Source organism: Poeciliopsis prolifica, unplaced genomic scaffold (assembly GCF_027474105.1).
Source record: "Poeciliopsis prolifica strain line A6 unplaced genomic scaffold, Auburn_PproV2 SCAFFOLD051, whole genome shotgun sequence".
Classification (NCBI taxonomy): Eukaryota; Metazoa; Chordata; class Actinopteri; order Cyprinodontiformes; family Poeciliidae; genus Poeciliopsis; species Poeciliopsis prolifica.
This window is the reverse complement of record NW_026562426.1, coordinates 3,381,700-3,405,300: the sequence shown is the minus strand read 5'-3', so window position 1 is coordinate 3,405,300 and position 23,601 is coordinate 3,381,700. Positions and strand designations below refer to the sequence as shown.

The window sequence follows — 23,601 nt, the reverse complement described above, 5'->3', positions numbered from 1 at the left end:
GAAAATCTGTTTTTCAGTGGGATTCCCACAGAGTCAGAATGTTTTGAGGCTGGTTGCTTTGTCCCTGGGAGCGGGGTAGGTGGAGGTGTTTTGGTTGTAGCTGCTTGTTTGTCTTTCTTTGGTGGAGCAGGTGTTTAAGTTGAAGGTGGGTTTCGGCTCAAAGCCGGCCACGCTGTGGCGTCCAGGTCCGGGGTTCTCCCTGAGAGTCGTCTCATCGGATCTGCAGTGTGAGACTTTTGTTTCAGCTTGGCACCCAGAGCTTTCCAGGGTGAGCTATTCGGTGCAGGGCGCACGACTTCTCCGTTGATTTGAGGAAGGGTTGTTTCATTTCCCCAGGTAGCGTTGATCTCAAAGTTCACCTCCAGCAGTTTAATCTTCATTTCTATAGACTGAAGTCGTTGTAAAATACTGCTCATGTCCTTGGGGTCAGTCGGAGGCATTTTGCCCTGGTTTAACTTGGAGGCAAAGAAAAGTAAGGTAAAAATAAAAGTAAGAAAATCCCCCAGTCCTTAGGTTTGAAGTAATCCAGTTAAGATGTCCATAATGTAATATAAATGTAAATAACCTGTCACTTTAAAAATAACTCCCAGGCACACATTTAAAATTTATCACAATATTTTTAAATGTGTGCCTTTGTTTTTGTGTTGCAAAAACAAAATGAAGTATTTTTGGTCTAGTTTCTAGGACGAATATTTTCATAAACTTGAAATAAGACAAAACTAACTTCAAGGTAAGATTCCAGCAAGATGTAGATGCTTGTTTTAAGTCAATAAAAATGTATTGTTGTTAGTTAAATAACCTGCCAAGAGAACAAGAACTTCATGAATATTAAAGAATTATTTACTTAAAACAAGCCTCTATATTGTATTCAAAAGTTATTTATAACATAGTTTTGCCTTTTTTCAAGTTCACAAAGATATTTCCCTGTGCTCTAGTGAAACCAAAAGTGAAGGAGAAACACCAAGAATTTCGGCGATGCAGCCAATTCATGAAGCTCTCAAACATCGCTAATTTTTAAGAGGCTTATTATGATAATTCACCATTATCAAAATAAGCCTAAATTACTTCTAGGAAATTTTGCATCATAAAAATGAGATATACGGCCAGTCTTTTTCCCCATTTCCAGCAATCTTGTTCAAAAAAGATCAGCAACTCCAGACGCGCTTCGAAAACTGACATTTTCCTTCAGCCTCCCTGCCGGAGCTGATCTACGACATTCATCCTCTCAGAATCCGTCAAAGAACGACAAATGTTCAAATGATTGATATTACCGCCACCCGATTCTTCTTTCTTGTTTAAAAATAATTATAACTGAGCCCAAACAGTACACACAAATGCATGTTATTTGCATTTCATAGCTCCACAAATAAGACCTAGAATGACAAAGTGGTATTTGGAGAGCAGAAACCCTTGACGCGTTCGCATCGTGAGTAAATCACCGTGAGAAGTGTAGAGCACTTACCTCTCTCTGTCTTTTTAAAGCAGCCTTTGCTGTGTTTGATTGGAGAGCTGCTGGAGATGCTGCTCGACGTGCAGAACTGCTTGGAAGGTTTGCAACAGAAGCTTCACCGGAGCTTCCACATGTTTTATCAAGCTGATTGACTGCCTGCTACAATATTGAGGATTTTTCATCAGGCGTCTGAAGACGGCGTATCCTCAGGGATCATGAGCAGTGTGATAGTAGAAATACATAAAGCAGGAAATGGTTTGTGTTGTATATAAAAACTGAGTAATATTTTTTGCTGGCTTTAAAATTGACCTGTCATGCTTCCTTGAACAGGTTAGGATCGATCTATGGCCTATCCAAAACATATTCATTCAATTTTTGCACAACATTGTTCTTAAATACGAAAATTTTAGTCTGCTCAATTCAACAGATTTGAATCTGTTTTAGGGCCTATGTCACTTTAAATACAAATAAACTGGCCACACCCCCAACTCAATGTTTACACGCCTACGTGAAAATAGCTGCAAACAGATTTGCAATTATACAATAGTACATATTCGAAAAGCATTAGCAGAGCCTCCTGCATAACCACCTGGAATACAGTAAGTGGTTTCTGGATGGTCATCAGCAAAACACTTGTCTTTTCAAGCTGCCATTTTTCAGCAGTAAAACAAACAGCCCAAGGTTTTCCAACTTTTTTAGCTGTCTGCCAGCGGCTGTGGTCTCTAACCCCCTAGTATACCAAATATATAAAACATGACATATAAATATGATAAAAATAAAAAACGCTGCAGTTGGTGAGAGTACTTGGAGGCTCTTCATAGGTGAGCAGGTTGGCCTCTCTGTGGCCTCAGAATAACATTAGTATTGATTTTACAAGACTCCACTGCAGGAATTAAATGTTTCTTGAGAGATGGTCCTTCATGTAGGGTTCTGATAGCAGTGGTGGTAACTATGCTGAAATCTGAAGAACATATTTAATTACTGTCAGTGATCACAGCATTCAGAGACCCCTCTTACCCTTTTCATGGCTGTGCTGCCATCAAGGTAGGAAGCTCTTCCACTGGGATGGAAATATTTCCTTGCAAGATAAAGGTGAAAACCAAAAGGATCCATGCCGTGTCAGTGAGGCATTCCCCGAAGCCTTACAGTGCTACTGCATGGTCTCTCTTCAAGGCGTGGGCTGGGTAAAAAGTACTTCAGCTTCACTGTTTCAGTGACAAAACTTAAAGTTTTGTCACTGAAACCATTAGGGGTGTAACAATATCTAAAACTCACAAGACGAGATATCGAAAAAGACGGGACCAGATCTCAAGAAAACTTCAGAGATCAAATTGATGCGTCAAAATGGCCTTTATACTGCATTTTTATCGATTTGGCCACAAACTCAACAAACGGATGTCAATCATAGCCCTAGACATCCAGCCTTCGGTCGTTACGGGGATGCTTTCTGTCTCTTGTGGCATCCGAACAACTGTCAGTGCTTGTGTCTTCTCTGTCGCTCTGCTGCCATTTATTGTTCTTCCTGGAGTAACTTGGTCATCTTCTGTTGACAACTTCCTCAAGCAAAGCCAGGACGTCCGCAACTGGCTAACGCTCACAAGATCGCATTAATATTAGCAAGAAATACTATGACGTTTGATACTGTGAGATCTTGTGCAACAAGATCTTGTTACACCCCTAAATACCATACTTTTGTAATTTCTTAACACAGAGTTGAGTGAATACTTGAATGAATAGCTGGTAAGTTTAGTAGCTTCAGTGCTATTGTTGTCTTTAGCTATTTTTTGCTTTTTCTTGAGTATAACAAGCATAACAAGAGGAGCTGTAGCTACATGTCCGCACCACCTGGTTATTAAGGAAAGTAACCTTCTGGAGAAAGGTAACTTTCAAACCTTGGTGCCGATAAACGACTCGTGACTGAAGTTTTTCTGTTCATTTGTCCACTGATGCCTAAACCTTTGTAACTTGACGTTTCTTTTTCTGATAGTTATCAGACGCTAAGGGTTTCAAGTCAATGGAAGATAACTAGAGACCAGTTTGAATGATGGATTTCCTGACAGTGATCACAGTTATATAAGTGAAAGGATTTGCAGGTTGGTGTTATACAACCTGATACCTCAGTAAAATCAATAAATTCAGTGTTGGGTATAAGACAACTCCCATCCCTCCAACCCCTTACTCTCCGAGAGCTACTGGTATTTTATTACTACCAGTTTCTGTTGGTCAGCCTAAATAATCTGCTGCAACACAAACAGACTCTTTCAAGAAAACTGTGTCACCCTTGGATAAAGTAAAGTTTTGCTCCTGCTGTTTTAATTGTGCACACTTTGCTATAATGCTATGCTAACATTAGCATGTTCCCTCTTTGTTTTTATATGGCTCAGTGACAATTTGGCTGACTGCCTCTCTAATGACTTGTTCTTGGCAGAAAGTGATTTCTTAACTTTAGAGACTTGGGAGTTTCTTTTGACTATTTTTTCCTCAATGCCACACCAAGACCTCTCTGTTGGTAACTAAAGGCAGGTCATCTGACAATCAGGAGCCCAAGCATTTATCAGGCTCAGACTGGGACACCACTAGCAGAAACTTAGCAGAAATTAGGGTCAGAAGACAGTATAAAGAACACATGACACAAAGTAAGAAGTATATAACCAAGTGTATTCCCTCTGTTAATGTACACATATTTAGAGTCATCTCACTGGAACACTTTACAATAACATTTAGAAAGAACAGGTAGATACTGGGAGGAGTATGTGTGAAATGGAGAAGGAGGAGAAAAACCAGACGAACGTGACGGGGAAAAAAATCGATGGGACCTGGCAAGTGAAAAAAGAAGATTGACAGATGGACAGTCTGCTGTAGAAGGAATAGATGCAGGACACAAAAAGGAAAGGAAACAAAAGATGAACGATGACAGAAACAGAATAAAAGAGGATCTTATTTTCCCATGGAAATTGGGAATGCTATATCATAACCCAAATCACATTTGCTCAGTTACCAAAAGAAAAAAATACATAGAAATTTCAGTATCCCAGGTCATTTTTTTTCCTCAAACAGGAATGATAGTAGGGAAAACACATGTCTGTCTCAGTAATGGGATGAGTGTCAAATATTTAGACATTTCACAAACTTGTTTCAGGAATTTTCTTTTCATGGTTCAGTTTACTTTTTTTTATAGAGTTGAAAATTGGAATACTAAAGTTCAGTTGTACATCTTCCAGGGACTAACCATTCTTGTGGATACTCCTCCCACAAAGTTAGTTTTGCCCTCTGGCTGCCATCAGTCCAGTCAGGCAAGAGAAGGACAAAAAGTGGTCTTTATTCTGCTGTAATAGATCTCCCCCACATTGGAACTCCCGCAAAAATGTAATCGGAATTACCCAAACGTCTGTCATTTATTCCGAAATGAGGAGGGAGGAAATAAAAGATAGCAGCTGAATCTTGCCATAGGGTGTTTCATCCGCCACACTGTTCATGAGAGGGATGGGGTTGTCAAGATTAGGGAGTTGGGTGTTGTCAAAAAAAATTCTGAAGTCCATCTTCCTTGTGCTCTGTCAGCAAACTTACTTATAGACTTGCTCACGCTTTAGGTCCATAAGTTTCTGCATCGTCTATACATATATTTATAGTTATATAGAACAGAGTTCATCTGGTTTGCTGGAGTTTTTTTCTGTGATTAGTAACTGTAAGAACATGTCAGTTTCATTGTTGGCCCACTTGGGGGCGGTGTGGCGTCCCGAAACACACGACATATATCTGCTGGAACAAAGATGGGCCAGGTGGGTTTGGCCACGGGTTTTTGGCGGCTAAACGTACAAGTTAGCATCCGTTAGGTTGGAGCTCGATGGTATCTCACATAGTTGCTACGTTTAACGGTATGATCGTCAGTCATCGTAATATTTTTTCCCCCTTTTTTTTTTTTTGAAACTCCACAGAAAGGAAAACTGTTTATCTCTTTTTCGTAAATGAATACTACATGCTTGAAACATGGCAGAGTTCGCATTGTATCGGCTGCTAGGCACCGTAGATAAGGAGAGAAACAGAGAGCACTGGCCAATGAGCGAAAGAGAGAGAGATCCATTCAGACGCAAGAGACAACAGGTGTTTCTTAACTCCCAGATGTATCATGACTGAAGTATTTCTCTAAGATGGCGGTAAATTTTGTTCCAGGAATGCTAGCACAATGCTAATGTGTGTTCTGTTTTGGTGTTTGCACATGACTTTTCAAGTTTTATCCACTCAAAATGAATTATAGGCCAATACTTTTGATGGTGTATATTTACAGTACTTAAGACTTTAAAATGCTAAACCAAGGAATCACTGATTTATCAGCATTGTCTCCAGGGTTGTTGGCACTGTAACTATGAAGATCAAAAAGGTGAGTTTGCCAGATTCCACCATAATCAGAGTTAACATTTTAACGAATACAAGAAGGTGTGAAAAGGACAATAACACCTCTATGTTGTTCATGCTGTTGCCTTTTTGCCGTAGTTTGAATTTACAATACTGAATTTTAACCAAATCAGCCGGTGTGTGATTGCTGTTACCCCAAAGCTGCTTTCTCTCCCTCCGTCTTTTTCCGTCTCCCGTCTCTTTCCTTCTCTAAGTGCGCCTGCTGTCTGTCTTTGTGTGTGATGGCGGCGCTTCCTCACACATAGTACTCCTTGTCTTTGTTCTTCTTGTTCTTGGTGACCGTCTTGGCAGTGGTGGGCTGTTTCTCCTTCACCAGAGCGCCGTTGCTCTGCGTGGCCGAGTTGCTGATGTAGTTGCGGCTCTGGTCCACCTGATAGGAGCCCTCGTCTCGATTGCGGTACTTGTACATGGCGTAGAGCAGGATAAGAATGCAGAGCGCTGCTGCCGCTACAATGCCCACCACCATCCCCGTGGTGCTGCTGGACTGCTGCACCTCCACGGCGCCGGGGAGGCCTCTCTCGGGAGACGTGGGATCTGGAGTGGGAACATGGGGGAAATTTGCGGGGTAGGTTATTCCCGGGATTCTGCGGTGGCCTGGGTCTGATGAGGGGTGGGCCGGCGGCAGCAGCACTTGATCCCGGGTGTTCATTTTTCCAGCTGGGATATTGTTGCTACTGCTGCTGCTGCCGCCAGCGGCTGGTTTGACGCGGGGGCCTAGCTGGTCGGGGTTGGCGGTGGGGGTGGAGGAAAGCGGTGGGTGATGGGAGTTGGGGTTACGAGAGAAGTGGCGGTCTCGGGGGTTCTGGACCCCGCCCTCGACTGCCGGTGGAGGAGGGAGGACAGTTCTATCAGTGACCAGAGGAGAGTTTTTATAATAGTCCTCGTCATCCGTCTCTGTCATCTCCCCCGAACCCGAAACCTCTATGGTCTCCTCGCAGTCCTCCTGGTCCAAGGGGCAAGGGGGTCGGCCATTGGGCATGGGGATGGGCTCTTTGGTGGTTTCAAGCAGGGTCAGGAAAGGGCGATAGGTGGTGGGGGGCGGGGGAATTACTGGGTAGTGGGTGGCAATAGAGGGGGGGTCTAGGGAGTCCACCGTTATAATGGGCAACACTAATTCACCTCCTAGGACAAGAAAGAGAAAACGAAGAAACAGAGTGTTAGAGACCGCCTTATAGAGACCGCCTTAAGTCAAAATCAAACAGAACAGTTCAAATGAAAATAGGAAAGCCAGCATTAATTTCTACATCTTAACATGAAGTTAGTTATGTCTGTCTATTCTTTTCTGTTTAAGAAGACTGTACTGACTATGTCTGAGCTGCAGTGTGTTGTACAAAATACAAGAAAGTACTCTATCCTGATCTACCTCTCTAGTCTGGACAGACCTATATGCTACGTCGCTAACAAAATATATCAGTAAGCTACAAACAACACTGACAAATTTAACATTTATTGCACTACAAATCCTGCTGTAAACTGCTAACTTTCTAGTCTTACCTACGCTAGCACTCAAGTGTTTCTGCTGTGAGTGGTTAAGTAAGATAGCAAACCACGAGGTTCAGGTCACTTACATCAACAAATTGGCCGCATGATTTTTGCATGAAAAAAAAATTACAAAAAGAAAGCTGTGTAAGATTGTTCTCGGATAGTAATAAACAACCACCCCCCTTTACCTGTTTTCTTGTCCCAAATGTTACGTTATGAGAATGCTTTCCCTGTTTCTCCCACCCCCCATTTTGGCATGGTGGTTTCTATGGCTCATTTGTCAAAACAAGGCACTGCAGACGTCTTGTATTTAAGGATTCACTTTCAAAGCTCACTTCAAGTAAATATGTTGCAGGGAGTTAAACATCTAGTGCCTTGCTGAAGTATTTATCGACTTTGAACTTTTTCACATTTTTTTACATTGCGACATCAAACTTTAGTTTTATTGGGATTTAACACAAAGTTGTGCATAATTCTGAAGTGCGAGAAAAGTGAAACATGTTTTATGATTTTATTTTCAAAATAAAAAAATTCTTATGGATTTATATTCAGCCCTACTGAATCAATAAAAGTTTCAAAGTTAGGTATGGACTTTGGTTGGGTATACAAATATGCTTTGATCTAGTGGCTCTGGTTTTATGTTAAGGGTCTTTGTCTTCCTGGAAGCTCACCTTCTACCTTCACCCCCTTCTCCACTAGCATGGCTTTAATCAGTTCTTTACCAGCCAACCTCCATCTAGATTAGTCTCCATTTGCATATACTGTGCAATTCTACCCTAATTTTTGGGTTGGTTCAACTCAGTTCTATCCAGACAAAGCTAGACCTAGTGCAAGAAATTTCATTGGTTGCAGACTGTATTCAATAACTGGCCTATTGATTCCTCCTCGAACAACAACAACTCAACCGGTGCGTAGTCAGACTGTAGCAGTTGTCAAGAAGGCAAAGTGCAAATCGACGAGAACATTATAAAATGTTGAGGTCCAAACCTTTCGTACGATTGTGGCGAAAGTGCGCTTATGGCATCAATTGGACAAACAACAAATATATTGAGAGATTTTGGAGAAACTGGTTGCCTCAGGGTACGCGCACAAAATGACATCATCGAAGTCTCGACCACGCCCACATAGTGAAGAACACCCAACCTGGCAGCGTTAGCCAGTCAATGTCTCTATCTAGTGAAACTTGACAACATAGAAGGGACTTTAGTGTCAACTCTTTTGGTACCTCTAAAAGTATTACCCTATATTTAGCCAAATTTATTTTCCCATTCACTTTGACCAGCTTCTTATGAGATGATTAAGGATATTGTTTTACAACCTAACCTTGAACTCATGTTTTTAGTTTTCATTCCATCAGATTCGCATTTCCTCTGGTGCCTGTTGGTGCATATTTCGCACATACTGATGTACCAGCAGAAAGCTCTGTGTTGCCATCTATTTCCACATGAAGTTACTTTTTTAGCGTATGTTCTATGTTTAAATTAATCAAAAACACAAATAATTTATTACTTTAGCTTGGTCTATGATTCTATTTGTTTACCAATTATCCATAACAGTCTATTAATAGCTTCACAGGCAGTTGTATTTACACTGAGGTTCTACGCTACACTTGACTTCATTCAGAGGTAAAGGGTCTGAATCCAATTGCCCCTTGTTTTCTTTAATTGCACAAAGTGTTAAGCAATGCATTCTTTTCCTTCACCTTTGTAATAAATCCCAACGTTGTGGTGGCATACATAGAATTCCAATAAAATTGTTTGAAGTTTGTTATTGTAATGTGCAAAAATGTGAAAAAAGTTCAAAAGGCATAAAAACTTTCCCAAAAGAAGTGTAATATTTAACAAAAAACATACTCTTCAAGCCCTAACCCAACTAAACCCATTCCTCTAAAATTGCAACCAATGGTTAGAAAAAGCTCGTAATGAGCCAAAGTTTGTTTAACTCCTTCTGTTAATCTGTCTTATGCCCACAGTGAAATAAGCACCAAAGAAAGATTACTGGGCGCAAAATGAAGAAGGACAAACACCAAAGGTGAATCCTTCAGTGACAGAATAACTGTTTACACATATCGGGAAGCATAAGAGCACAAAGCAGTGAAATAAATACAGGTTTGTTTGTTTTTTTTGGTGAGAGTGGCAAATATGTAAGGGTCAAAGAGCACGAAACAGTCATAAAACATGGCACATGGGAATAAATTACATCACATCTTTGGGGAGAGAAAAAAAGGGAAGGTAAGAGCAAAACATGACCAAAGATAATGCCAACATCAACAGCATAAAATCATGGCTCAGGCTCTTTGTTTGATTGACGGGGTGAGTGAGTGGAACTCTGTGGGTGAGGCTCTGGCTGGAAAGGGCAGTTCAGAGTTGAGACGGGCATGAGGAAAAAGGAAAAGCGGTTCTGGGACTGTAGGAGATCCTCTATGGCCCTTAGTTAACTCATCAACACACAAACACCCCCACCCCATAAACCTTTTAGTCACATTTCAGCAAATAATGTCAAAGAACCAATGCATTTGAGTTACCATGACTACCAAAACATGTAACATTACATTTCAGAAAAAAAACAACAGACATGTGGAAAAACACGAGAGCTGTGAAGGAAAAAGGACTTTGTAAATCTCAAACTTTCTGACTTCTTCTCTCGCTGCCATTGCTCTAAAGTCTAGTTTCCATGGCAATGCTACGGTTATCTCCCTCCACTCTTTGTCTCTGTGTCTGAGGGATGTGCTTGCGCCGTGACGACAGGAGGACAGCAGAGCGTGGTGGCACGTTTGAGGAACAAGAGGATTCTGGAGGACGTCTTAAACAGATAGTTTTTTTTTCCTGTCTAACAAAGAAAGCGACGTTTGACAGAGGGTGAGGAGAAACCAGCTCAGCTATCTTTACGCTGCGGCAGATATGCTGCAAGTGCAACTTGCCACAGCTGCTGTGGGCCCACCCCCATTATGAGCAGTTACTTCCACTCTCTCAGTGTCCTACTTCCACCGTGAGAGTGGCTGACATTGCAGGTGGACGACCTTGTGAGGCTTTAGCAGCACTGTAATCCTCCAGCTGTACGGGGGATGTTGTTTCTCAGCTTATTCCTGGCTGATGTGCAAACCAAAAAGAACACAGCATGCAGTCATTATTTAGCAACTTATGAAATGTTGATCCCGCACATGATTGCTCTAAGTGAGAGATTGTTCTGTCAAACCCGTCCCATCGCTCTGCTGTGCTCTCAGTCAGCGGTGAAGCCTCGGGGCCTTATGGCATCGGCCTATGTAAACTGACAGGCAAGGGCACTACTTGGAAAAATAATGAATCTCACCCCTCATCCACAAAGTGGGCCAGGCAGTTATCAAGTCTGCCATCTTTTCATTTTCTGTTGTTTGCCTTGAGCCTGATGACAGTATTTTAATTCAGTCAACAATATCTACGTGCTGTGCACCTTTTGGGTCCCCTGCATGCATCTCTGATTGTCCTCACAGGAAGGTGAGAGTTGACCTGAGGTTGATGTGTCGTGCATGTGCTCCCAATGAAAGTTGCCAAGAACCAGGGTAGCTGTTTCGTAGTGATACCAAAGCAGTATCAGATTAATACTAGCTTCTAAGACTGATACTTCAATTTCATATTCCCTCTTGAAATGTTATTTTATATTTGCATTGTAGTTTCTCAAATCTTTTGTAAAAAGATATGTTGCTTAGATTTGCTCTCAAAAGAGTTTTTTGCACTTAAATTTGTTATTTTTCAATTGCCTCTGTTTATTATGTTAATGTTATTAAAACATTTTCAAGACACTTATGAACTTGATCTAAATTATGTCCTGGGCTTTAAAAATTAATCAAATAAAAACAAACATCTAAAAGTCACAAGTTTGATGTCTTTTAAACCACTACTGCATCAATATTATTAATGGTATCGGCCTTATATATATATACTTGGTATCATGTGGAGAATCACAAGAATGTTCACTAACATGGACTTGCACCATTCAGTATGTTAGAATGAGTGTATTAGCAAAAATATAAGCCAAAATGCTAATGTTAGCATGAATACTGTCAGTAGCATGTGGGGCATCACTAGCAGGTTGTCTGTAATTGACTTACTCCATTCAGTATACTAAACATGGCTAATAAGTAAGAGAAATAACTTATTTAAAGTAAAAGGCTAATGCTAATGCTAACACTTATTAGTATTAGCAAAGCAGGATAATCTTATTGCACTGCCTATGACAGTGCACTAGTGGGGGCAGTGAAATGCTAATGTTTGTGCTAATGTTAATGTCTAACTTGAGAGAAAAAGATAATGCAAGTTAATATTATTCACTTGTATTAATAAGTTAATTGTTTAACTATGACATTCTGCCATAGTTAAAACTACAGTGATGCATTTTTGTAGTCCTAATCAGCTGCTCTGCCCTGCTGTCTTCTGTTGCTAAGGTAATGGATCCTCTGCTATCTGTCGTGTGTGAGACAGAACGGTGGAGACAGAGTTCTATCTTTGTGAGACACCCAGTCGGTTTTTATGATAAAAGGTCATGCAGTCATTTGGATCAGCTGTTCTGAAATAGAGACGCATCTAAAACATGATGAGGACTGGAATTTAGAAGCACTGACCTAATGGACATATGATGGTGTGTTAACACTAAATGCGTTTTGAGCGTCAGGCGCATTTTGTTTGCGTTCAGTCTATGTGGAGACGCGTTGAGGGCTATCGCCTGCCACACATTTCTATGGCAGGCCCCATTAAGTATTATATCGGTATTGATATCAGTGATTCTGACCTTTAGTTTACTGGGTATTGGATTCATATCAAAATATGAAGTGTCACACACCTCTAGTGAGAGCAGAGTTTCTATATGTGTGTATATACGGGATGTAAACAGTTTTCCAGCTCATGTCTCCTGTGACTGCTTGTTTCTGTCATTTGTGCCTAAAAGTGAGAGAGTATCAGATGTTCTCTCTGATTTATTGAGCACTGATTTAAGCTGCCGAGGCGGTGGGTTCACATTTAGGCCACATGATGAAACTTTTTTTTTGAACCTCTACTCTCATGCTGCACCGCTTGAATGCCCGGCGTGACTCACCCACCATCTTTATTTACACAAAATGAGACCAGCCTGGATTGACTCTGATGCATTAATGTCACTCGCTTGAAAACATTCGTGCTGCCGATAACGCGCGCGTTTGAAATATTTAGATAAAAAGGGGGGGAAAAGGGCTGTTTGGAGGCTGAGCATTCTGTAACTCGGCTTTGATTAGAGCGCAGATGGAATATCCAGCAGCATGTCCGAGCCCGATACTTCGCTTGCTGCGGAACGACACCACAATAGGAGCAATTACGAGCAAACGTAAGGGTTCCATAAGCTGTCTGCAAATGGTGCATTTGCAGCTGTCGCTCAGAAAAAAATCGATTTATTTTGAAAAGCCCAGCAACATCAACAACAATAATGCCCCTGACTTTATATAGTGCTTTGCAGGGTGTTACATATTTCATATATCACATTTGAGCCACTGGATTGCCTCTGTAAACCGGAGAGGATTTGATTTCACAGTGTGAAACATGTCAGACCTGCAGAGAGAATCTCAGCCTGATTTGAACACATCATAATTTACCATTTCTCCACTATCCTGTCTTTATCTCTGCTCTATTTTTCAGACTTACAACAAAAAAAGCGTCTCGTTTTAGCTGACTTTTCCCCACCGTCAAACTCGTTTTTTTTTTCTTTTTAAAGCAAGAAACTGCAAAGCTAATTCACCGTTGAAAAATTCAAGAGATTTGAACCTAATTAAACGAGAAATGACTAAAATTAGGAGCTCTGGACAGTCTGCGTTCTCTGTTCTCAGAGAAAAATGCAAACACATTCCCTGGTCGTCTGATGGGCGAGTGATGGGACTTCCTGCTGGGAAAGCAGCAACGCAAGGAGGAAAAATAGAAAGAAAAAGAGAAGCAATTCTCCCTCTACAGATGTGGATTTGGATTTAATTATAGCTTAAATGAGTTCTGGGATCGCTTGCTGCACGTTTTTTATTTAAACATAGACAATACGCACATACGTGGCTGAATACAGATCAGTCAAGAGTTTTGTTTTCAGTAATTACAGCTTGAGCTTTGATTTAAAACGGAAGTTATTTTTCCATCAAACTAGACAGAAAAGTGTTTTGTTTTGTTTTCACTTTGTATAATTTCATAGATGGAATACGAGCCATGAGCAGTTTTGGTCAGCACTCTACATGCATACATTACATTATATATTAATTTTGGACTTTTACCGTTGCCTCTTTCCATCAGGAGGGTAGAATCAGGGTTGAAAACAAGAACCGTGTGAAAAAAATTATTGTTTGTCAAATACACACAGCAAAACAACTATACATGAAAGTTCAAATCTACATATTAGGCTAAGAAACCTTTAGCCAGCTGCAGAGAAATCAGACAACGTTTTAGCCCTAAAGTGCTTCTGGTATAATTATGATTTTTCTCAGCAGCCCTCATGGTGTTAATTGTTTTGGTTCTCAGCTCTGATCCTAGATTTTTAGTAGAGATATTCCAGATGTGACTCATTAGCTGGACTTTTCCCTTCCAATCTCAACTTGGACCAGTGTCATGTTGGTATGTTGAAGTTTCAACCATATAATTGGCACATTAAAGAATTTGGAGGTCTAAGTCGTGGGATGTACTATGATTTCTGGAAACACAACTTTTGACTTTCAGTACTAGAGGTGCACTGATTGCAGTTTTCTTACAGATCACCAACCTTTGAAAAGCCTGACTTGCAGGTTTCGATTTTGACTGTTTTCTTTTTTCTTTTTTTGGTCTGAAATGTTGCTATTATGGCAACAGACTATTGTTAACTGTATGTGTGTCAGTCAGCTCTCTCTCACTGCAAGCAGAGGACAGTGGCTGATTTTTAGGAGTTTATGGCAGGAGATAAGATCAGTGTTTTATGCTTGTATTGACCCATCACTAGTCTCCCAAAATTAAGATTTTTTTTTTCTTTTCATTTTTGGTCAATAACTCAATTTTTGTCTGATCTGAATAAAAAAAAAGTAATTTCCAGGATGGGCTTGGATTATCTGTGAAGGATGCTGAAAACTTCAATTTAGATCCCAAATACATCTCAGAACTGACTGTAAAATGCTAAAGCTGGCTAACATCAAACTTCCAGAGGAGTCTCAGCCTGAGTCGCACTGAAAATGTATTGATTATGTTCATTAAAAGCCTGCTTGGGCAAAAAAACCTACTTTTTCCAACCTGCATCTGACTGTGATTCCCTGAAAGCTCTACAGCTGAATCAAATAATGAGGGCGAAAAGAAATCCTACAAAAGAAAACATATTTTCATTTAATAAAACGGTTGATACGGACAACATAATGTTGAGAAGCTTTCAGAAGGTCAACCAACTCTTTCAAATTATTGGAAAACCAAGAAAATCCTGCAACCGCTTGGAAATTTGATCTGAACCGAGATAAAAAAAAAAGGCTCTTCTGGTGATCTTAGGTTGGAAGAAACAATCATTCAGCATTTCACAATAAAAAAGATATAGAATTATTACTGACAGATTATTTATCTGTCGAGTATTATTGTTTAGTAATTGATTATCTTTTTTCCCCACCAATTATAGTTGCAGAATCACAAATGTTTCTGTTTGATTTGCTGTGCGTATATCTGTTCAAAACATAAATATCAAAGGATCTGAAATTTCGGCTGCGTATTCAGTTAATTATATTCAGTTATTCATGGTGATTTCAGATGGATCGCTCACTGGGTGAACTGTGCGATTGAAACAGCAGGTGTGTCGCAGGTTCGGATTTGACATCCAAGATCAGAGGAGGAGAACCATTTCTGAAACCTGCTATTCACAGATCGTCACCAAACATCCAAACTGGGGAACCCATTCATTAAACGTGGGACTGTTTCCTTGACAAGGGAGCTCAAAGGAGCATCACACTGACAAATAACAGACGCCCAAACTCGTTGAGTGGAATCACACTGGACTGGAGGGCTCGGCGCTCCGGGGTCGGTCCTCATTCATCACCCTGTCTCGTAGACTCACTTGTCGACTTAAAAAGAGCGTTTGCGGGTCGTCTCTATGGTATGTCATCTGATGAAATATCGAGGAGCTCCCCCAAAGCTCTGATCTTGTCAGAGTAAAACTGATATAGGTTCTACAACGTCCTAGGACTGATAAGTAGCTTGAGGTCGGCGAGAGAAAGGCAAAGTGAGGTCATGCGGAGGTAGACAACTTGACATTAACCAAGAAATCATAATCTGACATAAATTTGCTATAAATGTACTACTGATTAAACTGTAACTTTAATAACATAAAGCTACATCATTTTTAAAGTTTAATCAGTAATATGTTTATAAAAAATGTGTCAAATCATGATTTCTTGGTTGTCAAGTTGTCATAAAGAAGACAATTTGAATAATGTCAACTTTGCACTTAAAGTGTCGAATGACAATTTATGACAACAGTCATAAATATTCATGACTCGTGTTCATGACAGGTGTTATGTCGTGTTCATGACAGGTGTTATGTCATGTTCATGACGGTGTCATGGCAGTCTTATTCACAACCCATCAAATAAAGTGTTACCAAAAAATGTTATGTGCCTATATTTGTGTTGTCATTTTCTGCTTTGAGTTCTTCTCACTTTTTGCTCCCTCTGACTTAGGCTCATTACCACCAAGGGCAGATTCAAACCAGCACTCTAATTGGATGATGTAATTAAGCCTCGCTTACAGTCAAAGTTTAATTAGCCTAGTGGGAAAGCAGGATTTGTTCATGGGAATTCTACTCCACTTGCATTCCCAATTTTGCATCCTGTTCCCGGTCTCTCTCCCCCTCTCATTTCTCCGTTCTCCTTTGAGTGTGACACAACGTGATGAGCATCTCAACAAAACTCCCTTCCATTCGTCGTCGCCTCCTGCCTTTTTGTTTGATGCATTTCCCATCTACTCTTCACTTGACAGCAGCCAGAAGACAGTGGCATTCATTCATTCTCATGAGTAAAGACAACTTTAACACCTTCAGACATTCTCCGGCATGGGCATCAAAGGGTGCCCTGGTTTGGGTTGCGGGTCTCTGGTCAGTCATTCAATGTATTCTGTCTTGGTTATACTTCTGCAACAAATCACGTCGCCACAGGGGACCCCCAGGTGAAAAGAGGCACTGAGACCTCTTTTCTCCTTACAGGGTACACTGCCTCAACAGACCAGATCAGGGATCGTCAAATCAAGGCCTCTATGGGAGGTTTTAGACGTGTCTGTGCTTTGGCACACCTGCGTGAAATAATCAGGTCATTAGAAGGACGCCGGAGAACTTGACTGCACTGAGGAGAAAATCCAGCCATCTGACGTGTGTGGGACCAGGGACACATGTCAAAGTTCCAGGTCAGCGGCAAGTCGTAAGGACTGGACTCAAAGACCCCTGGACTAGGTCATTTGATCAAATGGCTCTTCATACCACTGCCCAGATTTGTCTATAATTCCCACCTACACCACTATATCTGCATGAATTGAGTCTTGAAGGTAGCCAGAAACTTGAGCAATCAGTGACCAGCTGACCTTTGAAGATGTTGCCTCAACTTTGTGATCATTTTGCTTTTCGTTGTTAAACAAGAAGCATCATGCCATACCGAACCCAACACACTGCTCAGCTCCTGGTGAATGAAGTCTGTGGCGATCTCTGGCCTTGATGATGACTATGCCCTCCCAACTAATCACAATACAATGGTGCTTTTGGTCTTCAACTTGCCCGAGAGAGAACATGTTGGTTTGCCACCTAGATCAAACTCAAGTAAATGTTGTCAAGCTATAAAGTGCTTATTGGAATGTCTGTCATCTACATTGATGCTCTTCAAAAGGCTAATGCTAAGACTCAGTCACTCTGGTGATCAAGGAATCGTTAACTAGGCAATCCTCAAAAATGTCCCCAGTAGCAGATAACTGATGTAGTATTTCAAACACTCTGGATATTTATGTGATGAACAAACACAAAGTAGAACACAATTATAAAGTTGAAGAAAAATTAGACACTGTTTCTAACAAATGTACCTGTATTTGTATCCACATGATCTCAGATTTGTCCACCACATTTAATCTCAGTGAAATACTGTGCGGTTTGTGGTGATGACATGTCAAAATGTAAACAAAGCAGACAAAATGATGGGGAATGAATATGTTTGCTAGGTGCTGAACTGTACTACGGTAGCTGCGGGTGAACCCATCTGTAAAGCGCGTAGAGCTTTATGGAAGCAGAAAGTAGTCGTATTGATCCCCATGAATTCCCAGCCCTCATATCAGGCACAGCTTAATAGAAACTCTGCAGCTGCACTTAACATTTTTCTGTCCTTCCTAAAGGCAGCTCAATAATTTCCAGCTCCTTCTCACATGTAATTGAAAACACTGGGAATTGGTCCTATCTCTGACAGGCTGCAAGGCTGTATTTGTGGAGATGAGGGGCGGTGGGGGGGACATATGCCCCGGACAATGTTGATTCTTCTCTCCTTGTCCACAGCTTTCAGAGAGGCTTATCCAACCTGGCCGGCTCGACACGCTGGAGCCGTTTCAGCATCTGGGAGGCGCGATACGGAGCACGTGTGCATACGCGCGAGCAAGCGTGTTTATTTCTCAGGAGAGTCGGCTGCAGAGAGAAAACTTTACACCCACAGAGTGAGAGAAGCAAGTGTCTGTCTGGAGAGGTGAACATGTATGCCACTATCTCTGGGCGCGCGTTTGCGTGTGTGCGTGTGTTTGTGTGTGTTTGTGTTTGTGGGTGGGCAAAGAGAGTTGCATTTCCCCACAGGAGATTAAGGCTGGGCATAGAATCCACTGAAATACTCTCATTTCTGCTTTCGATAAGAGTGGAACCGTGGCTCTATTTCGGTCCCAACCACCTACAGAGAAAACCGCGGGAGAGTGCAGCTCTCCAGTTCCTGAACACAGCTTCAGATCAGTTTCTCTTCACACAAACATACTGATAGGCTCTGTAATCTCTTGCTATTTACAGGCGCAACACTGCCATAATCCTTATTCCCAGTTTATTCTGGAGAAGCGCAGCGATGTTAAGAAGCAAACACGGCAATTCTGTCATCTTTTCTACTTTCCAACTTTTTCAAATAGCAAATGTTCCCTGAAACGAGGCCTATTGCATTTTCCGAGATAGATTTGTCTACATATGAAAAGAAGTGCTATGCTTTTCATATAAATGATGAAATTGGAAGGCTTCGTAACTTTATAAGAGAAGACTTAGAGAAGACTTAAGGGCTGCTTGTCTGGTGAGAGTCATTGTGTTTCCTGTCATATTGTAAACGTCATCAGTCATCTTGAGCTAGTGGAATCAAGTCTACACGCTGTGGTTAATCGTCACTTCAAACTGATCGTTTGAAGTGAAATTCTGAGATTGTCAGATCACATCACTGTGATTTTGTTAGAAAATGAAATAAAAATTCTTGCTAAAAAGCTTGTCCAAAACAAATCAAACATGAAATAATTCTTACTAAGGTGACAATATCTGCCTTCATAGTCTTTTAAGTATCTACAAACATCTTTTAAGTTGGTCGTTTTGATAGTGAAGCTGTTTATGTTGCTGGGAACAGGCATGATGAACACAGCTGATAATAACGTTATATTCAAAACAGCCGAACCACTCCTTTGATTAAACCCAAATTCATCTTCCCACAGTCGCAACAGAATCAGTGTGGGATTTGTTCATAAAAATAAATAAAAAATAAAAATGTGTGTTTTATCTCCTGACCCTCGCAGCTTTTAAGCCCTAATGGTAGCAGTGGGAGTAGCTTGAGCCATGCTGATTCTTTGTGTGAACATGATTCTTGGCAGTTTTCATGTACAATGGAGCTGGAGAGCACAGAGGCAGGGAGTAAAACACATGGCCTTTTACTTCCCCCTCCTGTTGGGGTGTCAGAACATTACTTGACCTGCTGTTCAGGCACAGTGGCTCAGCTGCACGCTGCACACAACAAACTGCGTTACCATGCTGAAACCGTTTGTCCTTGTTAAAGTCAGCGCCGGAGACTTGTGCAGCAGCTGAGAAACTGTTAGGAAATACTACTTGGCTGGGAAATTGAAGAAGTACAAATTCTGCTGGAAGAGGAGAAAAAAAAACCCAAATCATGGAGGAACCTCCTTTGTCCAATCAGAGGTGCATACAGGGGGACTGCAAAAAGCAAAGTATCTGAGACAGTCTGACTTCCTTTCATTTTGCTCTTTTAGGTTTCTGGATAAAACACAATAAAGACAGAACTTTCTGAGCTGACTCACCATTTCCGGGCTCGCACTCCTCCAGGTCCTCGTCGTCGCTCGGACACTCTGCTGAAGCTACCAAGAGGTCGTCGGCGTTCTGGAGGAACGGAGAGGGACAGAACGGCAGGGCAGATTTTATTCAAGGGACGAAGCATGCCTATCGTCTTAGAGAGAGCTAACGCTTTTCAGGCCCACAGAGTTCTATCTAGCCGTTTGTGCATTCTGCAGGTTCAGGACTCTGTTGTAGCTTTCACTTTGAACATGGGGGGAATTGCTGTTCAGCCGATGTTTTGGAAATGTGCTGCTGGTGGGCGCTCTTTGTGAGCAACACTAGTGTTCATGTAGGCAGAGTTGGGGGAGCAAAACAAAGAGAAACAAGTCTTTCTGACCAAACACCAGTAATCAAAGAGGTGTAGCTTTCCTTAATAGTAGGCATCAACTCTAATGTGTAGGCAAGGAAGTTAGACATTGTAAAAGGTTCGCATTCAGAGCGCTTTTTAAAAGTTGTTTCTTCACAATAACCTTAAACGTGGGAACCCAACAGGACTGAATATCAGGGGAGCGTTGTCTGTCAGGAAGACATTCTGCCAATAAATGCTTCTACTGTTCTAATTCAGATTATTTTATTACTATGTGAATCCCTAATTTGTTAGAATGTAGATGCAACACACGGTCGATCTTTTACTTCATTACAATTCTGCAATAAAACAAAGTAATATGAGCAATAGATAGATAGATCGACCTTCACTGTTGTTAGAAATCGGTCTGCCATGCTTGCAGTTCGTGGAAAAATGTTGCTTTCCTATAAATCATGGAATATCCATAAAATCCACTCAGCTCTGCTTTTTCACCCATTGTGTGAACCACCCTCACTGCTGCCGCAGCTTCTTTTCATAACCTTCAATGTGATTTAGCTTGCGCACGATCCTCTGCAGCTGGCCAGCAGCTGAAATGCCGTGTACGACCAGGTCACACGCAGAGCGATAGTTTGCATCCTCACCGCAGTGTCTTTGTCAAAAAGTGAAGAAAATAATAAAAATACAAAGCTTTTACATTTTAATTCTAGATAAGTTTGAAAAAAATTGTTTAATTTGCACACATTATTTTATGTTCCTTTAATCTACATCAAAAAAACAAACAAAATTTCAGAATATCTGAAAAATAAATGACCTGAAGAATATTTAAGTCATCTGTTTGTCTTTGATTATCAACATAAATTTTTTTGATCAATGTTGAATGTTTTCAGTTTCTGGATTTGAGCACATAAAAAAACCAGATAAGCAAAATACAAAAATAAAACCAAAAATATGAACATGTTTTTTTCTCTTTTTTCCCCCTCAATTAAACTTTAAGATTAGGATTTTTGTACTGGATTCAAGTTACTTAAAATAACATAGCAACATTTGTTTATTGGAATTATCAATGCTGCTGAATTTGATTTCGTGGTTTCAGCATACATAAAATATTTTAAATTGGTCAACACTTAAATGTATCATTTTAAGGAGCTGGAAAGTTTATTTTATAGAAGTTCAATGAACAGTATTTATAGTTAGATTGTTTTGTTGCCACAGCAACAATCTCATGCTGAGAGTTTAATCTTTGAGTTTAAGCTCTGTTTGTTCACAAATATAAATGAGCAAATTGCAATTACAATTAATTGATTTTTATTTTGGCCAATCAAATGACTCCCCCTTTCCCAGATTAAATTAAAAAGGAAGAAGTTAACACGTGTGGCTGTGAGTCGGAAACAGAGGAGGAAGGAAGAGCAGCTGGGATCTTGACATGAAAGCAGATTAAACTTGACAAGGTGGTTCCACCGAAGTGTCCCGTGTTTGTCCTGACTGCCGCATGACTCACACAGCTGCATGTCTAGACGCCCCGGCCTCCTCCCCGCCCGTCTTCCCGCCTCTGGTTGTTATTCAAGATGGGGTCATCCGATAGAAAATGGAGAGCTTTTATCAGCGTAATTGATTTGAGCTCTGCGGCGCTCGGCAGGGCTTTTCTCCTTGTTATTAATCCACAGTACGGGCGCCATCATTTATTAATCACATCGTGTCAGTTTGAGTGTGCGTTCACGTCACCTGCCTCTGTCAAACGGGCCTAACGATTCCGCCTCACATTCCAGGTTATATCTCTGTTTAACATACAGTTTTTTTTATTATTTTTATTTTATCAGTGCAGTCATCTGCCGTGATATCATCGCAATAAACTAGGACATAATTAAAAAGTGGATTTCTTTCAGTAATGTCAGTTAAAACGTGAAACTCACAAGTTCATTACAAGCAAAGTGATAGAAATCATGTGTAACTCAGACTTTACTTGGGAAAACGTCAATAATATTCGACTTTATTGAATTTGATTGCGATACATTTGACAATTTGGAATAATAAAAAAAATCAATAGAGATATTAACACGCTGAACTGCCTCAGTAAATATTAAAAGCTGCCAGTAGAAACAGCAAAAATAACAGGAAAGCAAGTAATTTGGAGGGATTTTGATCCTTTGGTTGCTATTATAGGTTGATAGCTTGTATTGCTAATATAAATTAGCCTGCTACAGTTATCACCGTTTCCTGCCATTCTCAAGCAAGAACATGGTTCAGTTGGGTCTGATTTTATTCGCAGATCTGTTTTTTAATTTCAGACATACAATGAAGCTCCGCATAAATAGCCACCGTCACTTAATCGCGGTTCACTTAATTTCAGGATATAAAACCTAAATGTTTGTATTTACTGTGAAAACAATCACCATCAAAATATCTTGAGCACCAACAAAGTTAGGCCAAGTGCCACTAGTGCTAACTGCACAACATGGACCAGATCAAACTACACCAGTATACAGAGTCAGCCGCGTTTGTGTCCCTGCAAAACAGCAATGCAAGCTAAAACACCAGACTAAGAGTTGTTTTTAGTCTCTGAGTTATCCTCGGCTGCCTTTTAGTGCAGCATCTGTGACACACTTGTAAAGCCAAATTCACAACATGCCCCCCCTGGAACGTCCAAAGCGGACCCACAATGCAACCACTGCCTGCAATTCATCAGATCGGATCGTCAGGGGGCCCACTAACCCAGTGTGCTGATAAATTCTGAAGGAGACCTGAAGGTGTTAGCTCCGATGTCAGGTTCGACCCAGACAGAATGCACTCCACCCCACGCCCCCTCTCTTTCTCGCTCTCTCAATCAGTCTTCAAGGAGAATGCAGAATGGGGGTGAAGGTGGGATTTCCAAGGCGACACATCCAGCTTACAGAGAGATCACAGACGCACGAGCGAGAAGCTCTCAGACCAAGACGGCGGCCGGGGGCGTCGGCTTGTGATCTTCACTTTTAAAACACCCCGGCGCCGAATTTGGGTCAGAACGGAACAAGTGATGACTCCAACTGTTTCACGGAAACCCACACGATCAGGGGGTGAGGAGAGGGAAAAAATATCAGACCCCCCACCCCCACAGATACATCAAAAGGTAGATCTTTTATTCTAAGCATCAAAGCATATTATTCCACTATGATCAAAGCTACAGCAGCCATGTAGCTCAGAGCTTTGGGAAAAAAGAAAAAAAAAAAAATTGAAATTTGGCTCTCCACTCGCTTTGCTTTCCACCACCCTTTGCGGTGACTTGCTGGATTCTGACAATATTCATCAAAACTGCATGTCCCTGTCAGCTTTCCTGGTATTTACAATGCAACGTCTATTTCATTTCTTTTTTTAACGTAAAACGAAGGGGATTGGATAAGAAAGGACAAGAGAAACTAATGAAACTGATGCACTGTTAAATGTAAAACTACAGCATGTAATGCATTAATAATTGTGGGAGCAGTGGCAGCAAATTCAATTTGCTTTTCTCTTCAAAGACTCTCTTAGCAGCACTTTGCGTTTCTCCACGCCGGCTCTAACGTTTCTTTTCACTGTTTAGAGTTCGCACACCTTCGCCACAGAATGGGAGGAAAAAAGAAAAGAAAAAAGCCCAGCTTGCCCAGACGCTTGTTCTTTAGCTCTCAGCCTCTGTCAGCGA

The 23,601-nt window shown here is 41.0% G+C and overlaps 1 protein-coding gene across 8 annotated transcripts in view; it reads right to left on the bottom strand.

Moving 5' to 3' along the window:
• Positions 1 to 4,087: 4,087 nt before the first annotated feature.
• The window catches only part of nrxn2b (neurexin 2b), a 686,688-nt gene continuing 667,174 nt past the window's right edge, over positions 4,088 to 23,601 (bottom strand). For 7 of the 8 annotated variants that reach the window (XM_055058558.1, XM_055058563.1, XM_055058560.1 and 4 more), the window contains 2 exons: positions 19,609 to 19,687; positions 4,088 to 6,985 (listed from right to left, as the gene is read on the bottom strand). In XM_055058558.1, the coding sequence (XP_054914533.1) occupies positions 6,099 to 6,985; positions 19,609 to 19,687 (966 nt within the window). In that variant the 3' untranslated portion in view covers positions 4,088 to 6,098. The remainder of the gene's footprint in view (positions 6,986 to 19,608; positions 19,688 to 23,601) is intronic. The other variant, XM_055058564.1, reaches the window with a different exon arrangement.